The following is a 17,366-nucleotide window of genomic DNA, read 5'->3' as shown; positions in this document are numbered from 1 at the left end:
ACAAAATGTTTGGCAAGGTTCATCACTAACAGCTGTTTGAACTAAGCAGCCATGGGATGGAGGAATGTGTCTCTGTTTGCCTGGAGAAATTGATTAGAAGGCAGAAAATGGAGAGTACAAATGTGATGGAGGCCATAGAGGATGTATGCTGGGGATCCATGCTCTAAATTGTACAAATAAATTATTCAGAGTTGGAAAATGGATGAAATAGTGGTATGATCAACTTTGCTGCCAAGGTGGAGACTTGGAGTAAAGTGAAGAAGTGCAGAAAAATCTTATGGGACCAAGTGATTATCTCCCCTTTTATTTCTCAGCTAAATGTAAGATGATGCATATTGTGGCTGGAGGGGGAGAAGTTCCAACTTCACAATATGAAAAGGTGTGAGGTGACTTGTTACTGCTTGAGAATGAGAGCTTGTGTTTATAATAGTTCCTTGGAAATGTCTCTGTAGTGTTCAATAACAGACAAAAAGCAAATATTCAGTACTTCAGGAAAGGAGAACAAAACAGGCAGGGTTCTTATGGTAACATGTGGAGCTAAGGTGCCTCTGCGTCTTGCACACTTTGTGTAGTTCTAGTCTCTCAGCTTCAAAAAGAATACAGTAAAATTGGCAGAGGTGTAAGGACAAGCTGATGAAGATTATTAGATTGATGCCTGAAAAGGTAAGACTGAAGGAAGACAAAACTGGAAGAGAGGAACTACTTTCTGCTGGCTGCAGTCCTGGTTTCTTTACAGAAATTATCTGGGAGGTTCCAGTTTTCTCAACACCACAGGATCAGTCAAACCCATGGCTACCAGTTTCTCTTGAAACCATGGGACGCACAAGGTCAAAAATACTGATTTATCTTCTTGAGGAAAAAAGCAATTGGCTTTATTGTACAAATTTGAGCAGTTGGTTCACTGCTATAAGCTCTTCAAGTTTAGGCCCTTTAGATGTACTCTTCCATTTCTCACCAGTCTGAAGTGTTTTCCCCTTTCGCTCCATTGGGTGTCTTAGACTTCAAGTATTTCATGCCAACAAAAAAGGACAAGCTTCCCATTTCGTATACATTTGACAAACAGTTTTGTTTTAGTAATGGATTTTTTACCAGATTTATCAGTAAAAGAAGAAAACCCAGCTTTCTGTGTGTACTAGGAACATGCTCCAGACTTTTTCAGTCCAATGTTCAGAAATGCATGACAGAGACAGAGACTGATGCCTGAAATAACTTCTCTTTAGGTAGAGATTTGTGTCTCCCAGAAGAATAAAATAATCTGTGTGAGTTTTCTCAGTTTCTTAAAAAATCTGAGTATCAATACAAGGAAAAGATCATTCTTTAACCTCCAAAAGTATTCTCTGCAGACAGTAGGAAAGTGGTTATTAATTTTTAATCTGCCAATTGAGCAGTAATCTTGTCTAGCAAGTCCTTGGTTAATTTTAAAAGGGAATGTGAAGGTGGTTTATATAAATCTCTTAAAAATCATACCCTGAACAAGAATAGGTTCCTTTGCAAGAAAAACCTATTTGCTGTCTCTCTCATTCCTGATGAATGGCAAGAAGAGGATAGGTTTCTCATTTCTATGCACAACCAGTAAATACCGCAATTTGCTAGTAAACTGTTTCTTTTGCTTTATTTCTCAGGAGTCTTATTTTCTGTTTGCTAGGTGTCTTCCCTTTTTTTAAGGAGTGGAGAAAGGGGCTTTTGAACAATCTGTAGTTTGAATTGTTTCTAACATGCTGCTGTAGCGACTGAACTTCCTTACAAAAGTCTCTTTTCAGTCATTGTAACCTCCTCTTGCTGTTACGATTTTGTCAACAGACATCATTACCACTCTGTCTTTATAAAAACCTGATTTCCCAGTGACTGTAAAGGATTGGATCCCATGAACTTGTTTTAAAAGAGCATTTAGATAATGTTGTACCTACAAATACAGTTTCATTTGAGACATGCCCTGCTTCTTGTCATTCTGGCTTTCTTGCAGCAGAGTCCAAATTCATCTTTTTGTAGAATTATCAAGCTGTGCATGCTACAGCATCTTGCTGGCTGTTGTATATGGTACATCCCATAATAAACATTATTGAGACTGGTATTCAATGGACCTATCTCATTTGAATGATTTTACCCTCAAAAGCAAGATCAGTCTGGAATTAGTGCAAGTAAAAAGTCCATCACCAAAACCATTTGTTCTCTGGTGGACAGATTGCATGAACTTTGTGATATGCCATCAAGCTCCAAGCATGTAGTTTGGCAAACTGCTATCAGGTATGGAAATTTCAGCTATGGAAATCTACCTCTCACCTTTTTCACAGTTCTTGATCCATGCTTGGACCACCTTGTTATTTTTGGTCTACCTGAGCTTAAGATGCCTCTGTCATGGGTTCTTTAAGCATTGGGGGGGTTGCAAGTATTTTTGTCTTTCATTATCATTAGTACTGATGTTCCAGTCAGTGTCTGAAACTTCTCTCTTGAAGACAAGGGTTTTTTGAATAAAAGCCTATCTATACGTGCAGCTATTCTTCAGCATTTCCAACTTTAACTGTGCAAATGCTATCTGGCATAACTGTAGAGATAATCTTGTTTTTCAGATCAGGAGTTGACATTGCTTGTTATTCCTGAGCCAGTTACATCCTCTGTTAAATTTTTAGCTGGTAGAGGCATCTGTCTTCTGTCTCTCAAAAGCTTCTGCGTGCACAACTGGTCGTCCCAATAGTATAGATGTTTTATCTGTAGCATATCACGCTACCAGTTTTGGCGGTAATAGAAATCTCCATGTTGTTACAAGATCTCTTGGCATATCATTCTTACAAAACTTAATATTGTATACAAGACCTGTGGGGTTTCTCACTTGCATGTAATGTGCAGTTATCTGCTAACATGATATCATGAAGTCTGCTTGCTTTGTGGTAGAGGAGAGTAATGAGCTGTGTGCTGGAATAATGTTTGGTGTTCATCTGGAAAAAAACAGCTGACTAGTTAGTGTAATAAAGTAAAAAAATTCTTGGTGAGTTCTAACACCATATTCTTTGTATGCTGTTCAGGGAAGACAGAGGGGACAGGGCAGATGTGCATTCATGTTTATCAAAGTAGCTTAGTCTCCTCAAAATATGATTTACTATCTCAGAACTTTAGATGATGCAGTCAACTATGTCTTAGTCTCTTGTGTTCAACAGAGTTTCTGGTCTCAGTAATGTACTCTTCAGTTAATTCTGCATTAATTCATGAGATCTGGTGAAATCTACTCCTTTACTCCTTTAATGAAATTTTATCTTAGGATAAATTTTATCTTATGATCTTATGATATAGAAACAATTTATGTTGTGATGTGTTCTGTTTTAGCCCTTTGTAATTGCCATAATTTTCTTGGATTTCCTCAGAACTAGATAGTCTCTAACAAAATCTGTACCTTCCCCCCAGAAGCATAGTGAATTGGGATAGTGAAACATTCCACAATTAACGTTCTGCTGTGAGGAAACAAGTTACTGTTCTTCTTTTGGACTTAGCTTCTTTTGGTCTATACTGCTATTTGCCTATACTTTGAGATTTTTCCTAAGCTAAAATGTCAATGGTCATTTGATTCTCCTTCATGAAATATTTGATACATCCATTTATGTGTTGATGTGGTGCTTGGGGACATGGTTTAGTGGTGGTCTTGGCAGTGTTAGGTTTATGGTTGGTCTCTGAACTTAAAGGTCTTTTCCAACCTAAATGATTCTATTGTTCTCTGTATTTTAATTCAGAGGTGTCGGAAGCCCTTATGTGGAAGCAGGTTGGTTAGATCTGCCATGTCATGGTCACCTTGTTGTTTAGACATCCATTTGTTATCAAACTAATATAGAACTCATTGGTCAGTAAATCTTTAGTTTCATCCTCTAATACCTTCTAAAACTATGGGTCTATGTTTTCCTAGGTAGAGTTTTTAGGATTTGAAGGTGGACTGGTAAGCTGTGGGTTAGAGCAGGACACTTCTTGGAGGTCTTGACTGTCTCATTCTGACTGGAGAAAGCCTTAAGTCCACCCTGACTGGCTAAAGCCCTAAGTAGCCCAGTCTGATTGCATAACAGGTGCTGCTTTGAGCAGGAGGTTGGACTAGAGACATCCTGAGGTCATTTCCCTCCTGAAGGTGCTGTGACTCTTGATTCTATCATCTTAACTTAATGAGCAATTTTATATAAAAATGTTGTAGCTTGATTCTGGTTAACATTAGTAAGAGGTCTCAGAAGAACTTCTACACTGCCTGTGATCAGGGTTTTGCTGCACTTGTCACGCTGCAGTTTTCTTACATGTCAAGAGAGGATCACTTTACCTGAGTCATCTCGAAGTTCTAATAGCTATTAATTGGTCAATTTGGTAAGTGCTTTGTAAACACTAAGGAATTTGTGAGTGCGAATTAAATGGCTTCTCTCTCCTCTTTCAGTATAATATTTGCATCCTCTTTTTCTTACGTTACAGTTTCATGACGTTAAAAGAAACTATACAGTTATTACTGCCTAATCAGGTGTCAGAATCTTTTAGTGCAAAAACATGCAAGCTGATTTTGACAAGGTGTAGGAACGGGACCTCTGGCATCTTGAGAGGGACATCTGTGCTTAGGTTGATGTCAGTTTAAGACAGGAGTGCTTCCCAGCTTCTGGGCCTGTGCACAGACCTTTGCTGTGGTTCACATTTATTGTCTGGGCATGAGTTAACTGAGCCGTGGGAAATTTGGAGGGGCTTTACGTTCAAAGGAGTTACAGCCATATAGATTGGACAGGGATTTCTTGATGTTTTTAGGGAGCCGGGGACTCTGTTTTGCATGTTTCGGCAGGCAGTTTAGATGTAGGTTTGAAAGATGTGGGATTACTGGATGCTGACTTCCACTAAATGCTGAATGCAGTAGGAGAGGAGAGTGGCTTCTACATGAGGTAGTGCTGCTAAGGCACCTGGCTGCACCTCACTTTTTACCCAGCATCTGCTTGTTTCCTCCTGTTTTCTATGAGTATGGTCACTTTCTGATGAAAATAAGAAAACTACAGTCTTCTAAATCATACAGAAAACTTTACTTGCCCTGATATGATCAGTTTCTTAAGGAGTTAGTATTGGTCTGTTAGTTACATTAGCATAGTTTCTCCTCTTAGAGAGCACTTCTCAAACTTTTAGAGATAATGATTTGTCCTATATGTTTTCTTGAGTTTTCTTTATATTAACAGCATTTTAATAGCCTTTTAAAGACACTATATAAAAATGTGTAATGTGGATACAGCTGCATGGCTGTTTTAGAACAGGTTTGTTCTTGTGTCTGGGGTAGTGTCTTTTAGAATCTGATTTCGTCCTGTTGCTTGCTTCAGTCTGTTTAGGTAACTGATAATATTTGATTTTTAAACTGCATTTGTTTTGCAGTTTGGTTGCTGTTGAATTTCTGCTGTATGCAAAGAATTTTAAAAGATTTGGCAAATCCAGAAAAGCAGTGGCTGATGTGTACAACTCATACTTGTGGGTCAGCGAGACCTTTTGTTTCTTAGGTGTAGTTTGCTACAGTAGTTGAGAACATTTTGTGGAGCAAATATTAATGATTTTATACTGCTTTGTTCATTATACTTTCTAAAGAGCAAAGCTTTTGGCATTTCTTTTGGTAGAGGCTGTATGATAGTATATCTTTGTCAAGTAGGTGTTGCTAATAAAAAATTTATAATGCCTTTTGCAAAATTGTTTAGTCATACTTGGATGCACCAGTGTAAATAAATCCCTTTTATGCTTCAGATACTGGTAGGTATTTTTTCTTTTGGTTAGCATCTTAGATGTTAGCCAGTATTTTTCACCAATTCCTTATGCTTAAATGCATTCCTTATGCTTAAATCCTTAAATGTTTGTGCATATATTTAAGGAAAAGAAAGAAAGAACAAGAAACCCTAATACAGAGCATTAGGCTCTATTGCTCACCTCACATAGACTTGAAGTTGTTTCCAAATGTATTCATGCTGTATAATCTAATTTCTCTAACAGATAGAAACAGTGGCAAAGTAATTATCAGTATGCTGGGATGACTGTGAAAGATGAAGTCTCAAATAAGGAGTAAAATACTGTATTCGTACAAAGTAGTTTTATAATGTCATCAAATCCTGTTTTTTCCATCTTCTAGATGATGAAGCATGCCTGGGACAATTATAGGCAATATGGATGGGGACATAATGAGCTCAAACCAATTGCCCGGAAAGGACATTCCACCAACATATTTGGTAGGCTATATTTTGTTTGTTTTGTTTTTTTGTTTTTAAATATTTATGTCCTTGCTATACTCTTTGCAAGTCCACCCAAACTTCCTAGCAAATTCTGTTTCAATACAAATCTTTTGAAATGCGGATGACAGAAGTGTATAGATTATTTCAATGGTACTTCAATTAATTACTTTACTAAACAGTCTTTTGAGGAGTAATGTGGTGTTGTTGTTGCAAAAGCTAAGCTGTGTCTATGTGCACTGTTACTTTGTCTATGCATATATATTTATAAAAAATAAAAGTTACAATTCATTGATGATATTTTGGGATGCAATGAATATAAATTTGCTGTTTAAAAACCAGCATCATCTTGTCTAGATCTGTGTTTAGTTCCACCAGAATGTGATACAAGATAAAATGCATGTGCAAGATGCTGAAAAACTGTTAGTACCATGATGAAATTTAAAGTAGCTTCTGAAAAAAGATCTGGATAAGGCAAAAGTGTCATTGTTACTTGATGTGCGACTTGTGGATCCTGAACCTGTAGACTGGAATGAAAGAAAAAAACATTCAAAATAGGGAGCTTGGGGGTAGGGGTAAGTTTTGAAGAAATTCAGGGGATGGGGTGAGAATATTTCAGCAATGGAGTGTGAAATATAAGTGTTACAAATGGCATTTAGAATAGGATGAAACAGAAGGTAAAGATCAAGAAATTGAATAACCTTGTGTTGCATACATGTGATCAAACTAGATGGCTTTTCTTCCTTAAAATATCAGTGATCTACAGCAGTACTGCTTTTTTGGTGTAAATACACTGGAACAGAATAAGTAAAATAGTGATTTGAAAGCGCTAAGTGTTTTATTAGTACTCCAACTAGGAAAGAATCCATTTTTTTTTGTCCCCAGTTCTGTAGGACTGTTGGTTCAAAAAACCTGGATGTAACTGTTGAGGAATGAGCCCTGGAGGTTCTCTAGGTTCATCCTCTGGTATAGCAAAACACATAACCTTGAAGTTAATGATTAAGGTTAAGCCTGGATTGTTCCAGAATGCGCAGCACCTAAGATGGCCAAGCCATGAAGTTCATGCATTTGTTTTGAAACACAGACAGGAGAGCTGCTCTGAGACTGGGTAGGGTTTTTTAAATTCTGTTCAGGGTTTCATCTGTGTTTGTCCACTTTCTCTGCTATCTGAGGAAGGTACAAATTTATCATAAGCACTTTTTACATCAAGAATGAGTGTGACTATACTGTGTGTACCTTAAGTATGTTAGTGTTAGTTATAATAGTTTGCTTGAAATCAAGATTTTATTGGCTTTTATTGTGAGGCAGTTGGCTAATGAGTTTGTGTGCGGTTGGTTCTCATTGTAATTGGTATTTGTTTTATTTATCTTGCTTTAAACCTTGAATTTGTTTCTTGTGGATGATAGAAATACAGATGAGGATTGTGTCTGTTTTTCTGTGTTTAGTGCCTGAACCCAGAATAAATTATTTTGACTTAAATCAAAATATGGTTAACTTTTTGTTTTCATTCGTGGGGAAAAAATAAACTGGCAGAGGAAACTCATTCCAAAAGAAATGTCAAAGGACTTATTTCAAAAGTACTGTAATGCTTAAAGGGATTTTTCATTTTTTTGCTCTGTCCCTTCCCCCAGTCTCCTTAAAATTTCTCTTGAAACCATTCTCATAGCTTACCAAATAAACATTCTTTATATCCAAATGGTTTTCATAAAATTTATTTGCATGATGAACTTAAACCTTAAGTAAGTGCTGGACATGGAGAAGAGAGGAGAGGTTTGACTAGGTACACTGCTCCTTTCCCTGGCTCTCAGCAATAGAGAACCTCTGAGTTAAATTTTCTGCAATACTTAAAAACAAACAAAACAAAAAAGCTGCCCACAAATAAACCCCTCCCCCCAATCTGTAGTGCATAGAAGCCTACTTAAATCCATACGAGAATAATTTCCGCTTCTGTACAAGCCCTGTCTGCAATAAGGACTGTTCACCTTTACTGCAAGCAAACACCTTGGAGTCTGACATTGATGGCTTTTGGTCATGCACTGGAACTTACACTTCGGTATGGTGTGAAGGCTGATACTTCTTTCACTACCTTATATTGATAGAATTGTTCAGGTTGGAAAAGAACTTCAAGATCATGAAGTCCAGCCGTTAACCTAGGACTGCCAACTCCACCACGAAACCATGTCCTGAAATACCATGTCTCACATCTTTTAAATACCTCCAGGGATGGGGAATGAACCCCTGGGCAGCCTGTTCCAATGCTTGCCAACCCTTTTGGAGAATACATTTTTCCTGATATCCCATGTAAACCTCCCCTGGTGCAGCTTGAGGTGATTTCCTCCTTTATATCGCTTTATAAAGAAAATGACTGGGACAGGTGGAGTTGTCTGAGAGCTTTGGAAGAAGAGCAAGTTAGCATGCCCAGGACAAAAAAGCCTCTGGACTGGATGAGGAATTTGAAGATTGAAATGGAAGGGTCTAAGTTGCAGCCAGCACTAAGCATAGTGCAAGGAGAGAGTGTGAGGCTCGAGGGAAGACCAGAGCAACAGGCTCCTGGCATGACAGACAGAAGGACATTTGTTAGGTTCCCAGAGAGTATTGTGTGGTATTCTTAAATAATTTCTCTTTGCTACCTTGTACATTGACACTGCGTTCATTTCTACTAGAAAAATCTCTTCTGAAACTTCCAGTGATGTAGTTGCATGTTATCTCTAATTTCATGGCTGTCCTTTATTTATTTTTTTTTTATTCCAGCTGATGAAGTTGGGTCTGACAGCGAAAATCTTCGTGAAAATGTTCATCTGTATGATCATGTAGTCTTTGCTGTTGAATTTGCATGCAAATCTGTTGCTTAATTTGCTGAGTAAAATTTTAGACCAGCCTTGGTTTGTAACCCAGACTCTCTGTAAGTGAGGTGTTTTCTTTATATGGCAGGGAAATGTTTTCCTAATGTTTGTTTTTAATGTGACTGACACAATATTTTGAAGCAGTTTTAAATTACAGTTTAGTCTTTTATTTCCTTGCATTCCTCCTCTGCTTACTTCTATATGTCTCTTAATGAGTCTGGAGGACCTCTACTTTTTTCTTTTTGGAATGCTTATTCTTTGGTGTTTTGGCATTGCTGTCTGAAAGAAATGGCAAGCTTCCTCTACATTCAAGTTTCTGATCCTCTCTTTCCAGCTAACTCTAGCAGATGATTCCCTAAGCATTTGTCCTTTTAAAATCCAGATGCTATTTTGTGCCATTTAATTTTTAGCCGCATCATGTTATGGTTGCTCTGTTCAAGGCTATTTCATATGAAAATCTTTTCTGAAATATATAGTCTTCATTATATACCCGGTCTAAAATAGAATCAGCTTTTGTTGATTTGGTGGGTGGTTGATGGAAGGGGGGGAAAAAAAACTGGTCCTTGTACTGAGGACTGTCTAGGCTGTATTGTTATTACTAGTGCTTAACCAATTTCTATTACTCATAATGACACCATTCCCAGCAGTATTTGCCTTTGTAGAAGCATTACATAATTCTTCTTGAAATCTGATGCTATTTTTAATAAAAAGCTGTTCAGCAAAGCCTGTTTTTATTATTCATCTCAAAGATTATTTGACCCAAACTATTTTCTGCCATTACTGTGTTCTGTTGTACTTCCATTTCAATTCATAGCATGCCTGTGAGATTCAGCGAGGAGATGGTATCGCTGGTTGACACTGCAACCCTTTGCATGAATCTTTGGGAAATCAGGTTTACTGATAACTCTCAAGTGAGGTAAACGTGATTCAATTTAGAAGGCAAATGAGCCATTAATCTTCCCTGATGGACTCCCCTTTCCCTCTGAACCAGTGTATATCTTTATCTATGCCAAGAGGAACATCAGTGTTCCCAGCATCACAAGATCTAGCAGGGTTCAGGCTGGGGTCAGAGAAGTGGGGAGAGGAGGTGGCCTGCTCTGCTCTCCTAAATCTTAGGTTTAAGTCACTAAAAAAATAAGGAAAGGTGATAAACTTTAAAGCAAGGTGCTCTGTGCCTCACTGAAGCATGCCAGCAAGAACATTTGTGGGCTGCTTCAATTATTAGTTTGACTTTTCTAACAAAACCTGCTTGGGGTTGCTTTAGTTGACCTGCACCTAGGAACTCTTCCCAGTCTTTTTCAAGATGTTTGACCTGGTGACTGTAGATTGTAAAGCAGAACCTGCTAAAAGTGTTGCCTATCAAACCGTGTGGTCGGTCAGTAGCTAAAATCTTGAACAGTACCTCTTCAACAGCTGGGTCACACCATTAGTAGTATGGTGCTGGTTTGGGAAAGTATGATTGGATATTGGTGGGCTTTTAAAGAAGTTTATATTTAGATAACGTGAAAAAAACCTTTATAGGTTCTGTATTGGTGAAACAGGGTGATAACTTGCTCCTGTTTTTGTGAAAATTGCCTGTTTTTGAAAGGGCTGATAATCTTAAGATTTATTATTTATTCCTATCCTAAAGATAAAAGACAGTGTAAAAGGCAAGAAGAAAGTACAGCAGAGAGGTATAATTTCTCTTTCCAGTTTAAATTTTTACTTGCAGCTCTGCTGGTGGTTGTAGCAGCTAAGCTAAAAAAAGTTAACTTTCTTCTTGGACTGCTTAAATTGCTGGAATAATTTGATGAGAGCCGCAGGGTGTTATTGCAGAGGTGGGGTTGTATGGGATCTGGGTCAAGTTCTCATTAGAACACAAAGGATGAAGAGAAAAGACTGATGGAAAATGATGCATGTAAGATAATGAGCAAGCATGACAAACACTGAGCTCACTTCAGAAGGTTTTCTGGGTTTAGTGAAAATCACAGCAGTTGATGGTGTCGTCGGATTCTCTTGCTGTAGCGAAATATGATTGGATTTGCTTTTGAGGATCAGAGTAACAATGTGAAATGTGCTGTTTAAGGATGATTTGTCCCTGCATTTGTTTGGTGACCTCTAGGTGAACATCTTATGGAAACGCCTTTGAACTTACTAAGTCCAGATATGCTTCAGTGTTTTAAACTGTGTATTTGTGGCATCTTTAGTATCTTAAGAACTAGTTACCGTACCTCAAGCTTCAAGGACATTTTATTGTGAGTTAAATTGAGCCATTTGTACTAGTGGCTTTGTATCAGTTTTCAATTTTTATTTTTCTAAAACAATGTTTATTTGAGAACCTGAATGACATTAAGGAAGGAAAAAAAAAAGGCCACAATCTTGGGCAACTCAGAACATCTTCCTCAGCAAAAACTAGAAATCATGGTTGGCCATCTTACCTGATGCTTTCTGAAATTAGAGTTCTGAAATTTGTGGTGTGTTGGTGGTTTTGTTGGGTTTTCTTTTTTTGGTAACATTAACTGTCTAAGAATAAAGTGAAGATGTGCAGTTTGTCAGGTTTTAAGTACATGACAAAGTGACAATACAAACTCTTGCTCAGTTGTAAACTTCCATACTACTAGCAGTGCATTTCTAAACCTTGCATTTGGACGTATTCTGTCTAGAGGTGAGCTGCATTATGTGAAGATGATCTGATAACGTGTACATACATAAACAGATACATGTCTAGATATGTTTTCAAGGGTGTGAAACAATCTTTCCGAAGGCATAATGATGTGGAGTTTTTAAGTTGTAGATGCTTGCATACAGACATGCCCATTCTCATGCACAAAGATTTAATGAAGCTATTACTTTGTACTGTCTCATGCATCTGTAGTGCTTTCACGCCTCTCATCTCACATGCCATGCAAATGGTCAATTTAATCTGTGATGTCTGCAGGCTCTGTCTTGGGATGTTGTATTCTGTGAGGAAGGGAAAATTGTCAATGAAGTCACGTTGTGGTTCTGTTTATTAGCTAGTAGAGCCTCAAGGATGCAATGCAGTGTTGTATCTCTTCCCTAACATGTGACCAAATACAGCTGTTGTCTCTTTTATGACAGATTTTTGTCTGGCATGTTCAGTGTCATACAATGTAGTGCTACTTCATACATATGGAAAAATGAAATTTTGAGGTTATTGTGGGTTAACGAGCAAGATGTGTCCAAGGGAACAACTCAAGGATTCAGTTGGAGCAGCTAGAGAGCTGATTTTTTTAACTTGCGAATTGACTACTTGGTTTCTACCATCTTGTTGACTGTATCCTGTTGCCTGGCTTGTTGCACAGCCTGTCTCAGCCTTTTGCTACCAGAGCTGCTGATAAACCCCTATGACCTAGGAGAAGGTTGCTGAGCCAGCTGCCAACTGCCCACTGCTGCAGTGTGGGAAGCTCGTGCTGCAGATCTCTGTGTTGCTTAGCAATGGGGAACTCACAGTGCATTTCGGCCGTGCTGGGAGAGCGGGAGCGGCGATGCTCCCAAGTCCTGTGGAGAAAATGAGTTTGTCAGACTGCAAGGGCATGAGGCTGTTGGGAGAAGGAGCCAAGTCAGGCAAGGGAGCTCTGTTTTTCCCGATACATTTGGCAAGTATGGTATAGCTTGGGAGAGTAATGAGATTTCTTTGTCCACTTTGTGGTCTAAAAAACAAGAGGGGGAATATTTCTTGTAAGCACTACAAGAAAATGCTTTAACAGATGTTTTTTTAAATTACCCTGGGAAATATTCATTAGTTTTATTAGACATTTTTGTCATCTGTTGTAACAGTTATTGGGCTGCCTGAGCTGCTCTGACACTATCATCTGCTGTCATCTGATTAGTTGTCATTTACTTTTGAAGTTCACATAATTGAGTTTTGTGGGCCTTTTGTTTTCCTGGGGTTTTTTAAGCTGTAAAATAACCTGCAAGTTTATAAACATTATGGAGACAAACACACTGGGAAGAAACAAGATGATATACTCTAAAGACTGAGGGATGACCTTTTAAAAATACGGCTAAAAACTTCTTGTGTCTTCTCATTGTAAAATCCTAATGAAACAGACAGGAGAAATAATTTCTGCTCAGTATGCTTTTTCTGTGCAAGTTTTCAGCCTCTGAATCTATGTGGACGGTAAATGAAAACAAAAAAAGGAATAGGAGGTATATATGTAAACAAATATGTTCTTGAATTGTTGTCATTTTGATGAAGAAAAACTTTGGGTGAACAGTAGTTTTTGTTGTAACTCAATGTGCACAAGTAATCTACCCATCATCGCTTTTTTCTGTGGTGAATGGAAGGGGAAAGAAAATCCACTCGTGCTAACTAGTAAAGAGAGGTGATTTCATGATGCAAATTTTAGCCCGATCTCTGTATCTCAGGTTCTATTCAATGTTCAAGTAAATGAAACTGGCCTTAGGACAGCCTATGCAGCTGTCCTCTGCAAAATCAATAAGTGACTACGCTGAGACAGTGTTGAATATTATATGTACATTGAATGTGTTGGGGTTTTTTTGGCCAGTAACACAAATTTTGGAAATATAAAATTTTAAGAGAACATAACTCTCAAGAGTTGCTGGCCAAATCTGGAATTAGAACAGTGTTCTGATAATGCAAACAAATTTTTTTCAGGTTGGATGAAAGATCAAACATGATCATTACTTATCCTTGAAAAATTGTTCACAGCAGGTATGTAGGGAAGAAATGTAAGAGCAGGAGAAGCCTACAGTAAGTGAGCATTTCTCAGAGTACCCTCCAGGCTTAAAAAAAGTTTTAGTGTTTCTGTGATCAGAGGCAGCAAGTTTTATTTAATCACTTTTAGTTTATTTTTCTGTAATTTTGTCCAATCTGCTTTTGAGTCTATGCAAACTTGAGAGCACCCACCATATCCCCTTACGAGTGGTTCCGTAATTTGATTCCGTATTCTGTAGAAAACTTTTTATTTTTGAAGTCTGCTCACTGTCCAAGGTGAGTAGTTTTGGTATTGGAAAAAACCAGCCCATTATTCATCTCTTCCTTGCCATTCATGAGTTTGTAGAACTGCATATGCCCTCAGTTGTATGCCTGTCTTACATGGAGTCTTGGTCTGCTAAGTAATTTCTTTTACATACGTTTTTTTCAAACCTTATACATTGTTATCTCCTTTCTTATGAAATTCAACATGGACAAGTGTAAGGTCTTACATCTGGGAGAACATAATTCAGGAGTGCAGAACGGACTGGGATCCACCTGGCTGGAGAGCACCTCTGTGGAAAGGGACCTGGGTGTCCTGGTGGACAGGAAGCTCAATATGAGTGAGCAGTGTGCTGCTGCAGCCAAGACCAGTAGGATGCTGGGTTGCATCAAGAAGGGCATCACCAGCAGAGATAAAGAAGTCATTATCCCACTCTACTCAGTGCTTGTCAGGCCACACCTGGAACACTGTGTACAGTTCTGGTCCCTGGTATACAAAAAAGATGTGGACAGGCTGGAGGGGGTCCAGAGAAGGGCCACCAAGATGATCAAAGGGCTGGGAAGCCTGCCATATGAAGACAGGCTGAAAGAACTGGGTTTGTTCAGCCTTGAGCAAAGGAGGCTTAGAGGAGATCTCATCACCACATACCAGTACCTAAGGGGTAGTTACAAAGAAGATGGAGACTCCCTTTTTATAAGGAGTCACATGGAGAGGATAGGGGAGAATGGACACAAGTGGCTCATGGAGAGATTCCGATTGGACGTGAGAAGGAAATTTTTCACAATGAGAACAGTCAACCATTGGAATAATGTCCCCAGGGGAAGTGGTTGACTCCGCCACATTGGACACTTTTAAGACTCAGCTGGACAGGGTGCTTGGAGCATCTTGTCTAGACTGTGCTCTTACCTAGAAAGGTTGGACCAGATGATCCTTGAGGTTCCTTCCAACCTAGGATTCTATGATTCTTTGTGTCTTTTCAAGTTCCTTTTTTTTTTTTTTTTTTTTTTTTTTGAGGAAGACTAAAACTTTGTTCTGTTTTCCATTTTGTTCACTGTTCCTTTCCTAGTAATTGTATTTTACATCTTTTGGGCTCCTTTATGGTGTCTAGAAACTTCACTGGAGGGTGGCTTTTCTGCAGTAGCATTCCTTTTCAAAATCCTTATCCACTGTGTGTGGTATATCCAAATTGTTTATAAATACAATTTACAAATATTTCCAAATGATTTTATAAATAAGCATGTGCCCAAGCATTCATCTCTAGGATCCTACTGGTGGTTTCCTCTCACAATGATAATTGTTGTTTACATTTATCCTGTTTCCTCTCTTTTAAACAAGTATTCATCTGCATGAGAACAATTTTCTCTTACCCTGTGGCAAGTTAGCTTTCTTAGGAGCCTTTGTTAAGGGATGTTCTTGCATACTTCTGTACATATTCTCTGTCCATATGCAAGCTGACTTCTTAAAAAGACTTTAACACTGATGCTAAGGTAAGACTTCCCCTTACAAAATCTGACTCCTCCTCCATTCATCTCATTTAAAGCTGTCCTCTGACTGATGCTGCTAATTTGGCAAATAGTGTTTTGTAAACGCTATTTTGCTTCACTGCAATAGACATGGTGTTTATTCAGAGTATGGCTGTTCTCTAAATCTTGCAAATGTGTACAGGCAGGAAGCAATCTGGCTGTGCGTTCCCCCCCTTAACTGTTTTACAGTACTGGTGCCATAGATAGACAGCTGTGGTTAGCTAAGAATATTTTCTGTCACAACTGTGCCTATGCATATCAGGAAGATTTACCAGGAGCAGCTGTTGTCTTCTGTTCTTCTTTTTAATAATACGGTATTTCCACTGAATTCTCACCCAGTTTGTATTAGCTCATGTACAACACATTTAGGTCAGTTGTTCTCAGTGGCTTTTTTTACATGTTTCTGAACTGATGGTGTTAAATCCTAGGGCATTATTTGGAAGGTTGAAAATTCTGCCTTTAAAAAAAATATATAATGAGATGTACAGATCAAAATGGAATTGGATAAACACACCTTATTTCTGTAACCTGCCTTGTAGAATAATGAAGTAAACATCTACATCAAATGGCAGGGAAGAAATTAAGTCATATTAAAGTTCATGGCTCAGGCTCAAATTGAGAATTTTTATTCTCTCTAATAGCATCCTCTCCTGTTTTTCTCTTATAAACCAGATGGTTTGCTCTGAAGAAAAAAATATTTGTTTCCCATTGGGAATCTTTGGGCTTACGTTTGTTTTGATTTGGGAATTATTTAGGTTGTGGGAATGCTATTCGTAATTCAAGCTTGTTTCCTTTAATTTGGAATTAAGAACAGAGGGTGTAATAAGGAAATGAAATTAAGGCTATGCAGTCTATTTTGGACTGTCTTAAAACATTAAGTAAATTGTCATGACAACTCAATAAGCATTGGCAGACTGAGCTCTAAAACTAAATACGGCAAAGACAACAACATGGACATGCGTACAAAGTGGGAGGCAGATGCAAGTACGCTTTGCTGTCATCTGAAGCCAGCAGATGTACAAGGCAGCTGTATTTCAGAAGCAGTTCAACCACGTGAGTGCGGCACTGTGCTTGTGCCTGATGCACTTTGTCTTCTATCGGAGACTGTTCACTCAAGTTTTGCACCATTCTGATGAAGCTTTATGGCTACCAAACTGAAACTAGCTCCTCTTCAGCTGTGTTAAAGAAAATTTAGAATGAGGTTTGGACCAAAATGTGTGGAAGTAGCCCCAACTTTTCATTATCTAAAGATGGAAAAGCTTACGTGACATGGTGGCTGTTAGAGATGCGGTTTTTTGTGATGCTTTTCCTACTGCCTAGCTGACAAAGTGGTTTAGGTTGCAATTATCAATAAGAAATTGCATCTTTACTGTCTTGGAAGATCACTACTTAGCTTCCTTCATGCGTAAGATTTCTGCACTCGGGTCACACAACTATACTCAAGTCTACATAACATCTTGCTCTCTTTTTTTACTGTCAAATATTAATCTTGCTTTGCTTGCTGCTGGGTCTAACTGACTGCTGCCTGTATTTAAGTTCTGCGGACTTCTGAGCCATCATTCACAGGTACTCTTCACTTCAATTTTCCACTTCCTGATTTCTCAAAATGCAGTTGCTCCAGATCTGTGTTTTTGGTTAGTTTTGATTGACTGCTTCATGTGTGTACCTGATTGCCATCACCATTCACTTCTCACCTGTTATTCTTGCCTCCCTTCTGATACACTTCTGTCTTCTCCTTTATGCTCAGTTTAATGCTGTCTCCTCTCCCTTGTTCCTTTCTTACTCTGAAGCTCATCCTAATCTTTCTCTCCTGACATTGCAGCCTTTCAGTTGTTATTAGGTCTTAACCTTCCACTAACTCAGATC

At 38.4% G+C, this 17,366-nt stretch overlaps 1 protein-coding gene across 2 annotated transcripts in view; it reads left to right on the top strand.

The window, feature by feature from the left end:
• MAN1A2 (mannosidase alpha class 1A member 2) overlaps positions 1 to 17,366 on the top strand; it is a 146,171-nt gene that overhangs the window by 40,707 nt on the left and 88,098 nt on the right. For both annotated transcript variants that reach the window (XR_004842056.1, XM_009639106.2), the window contains exon 3: positions 6,098 to 6,194. Coding sequence is in view for 1 of the 2 variants with exons in the window: in XM_009639106.2 (XP_009637401.1) it covers positions 6,098 to 6,194 (97 nt within the window). In the remaining variant the exon portion in view is untranslated. The remainder of the gene's footprint in view (positions 1 to 6,097; positions 6,195 to 17,366) is intronic.

Source organism: Egretta garzetta, unplaced genomic scaffold (assembly GCF_000687185.1).
Source record: "Egretta garzetta isolate BGI_Z169 unplaced genomic scaffold, ASM68718v1 scaffold85, whole genome shotgun sequence".
Lineage (NCBI taxonomy): Eukaryota > Metazoa > Chordata > Aves > Pelecaniformes > Ardeidae > Egretta > Egretta garzetta.
This window is presented reverse-complemented; position numbering and strand designations above follow the sequence as displayed.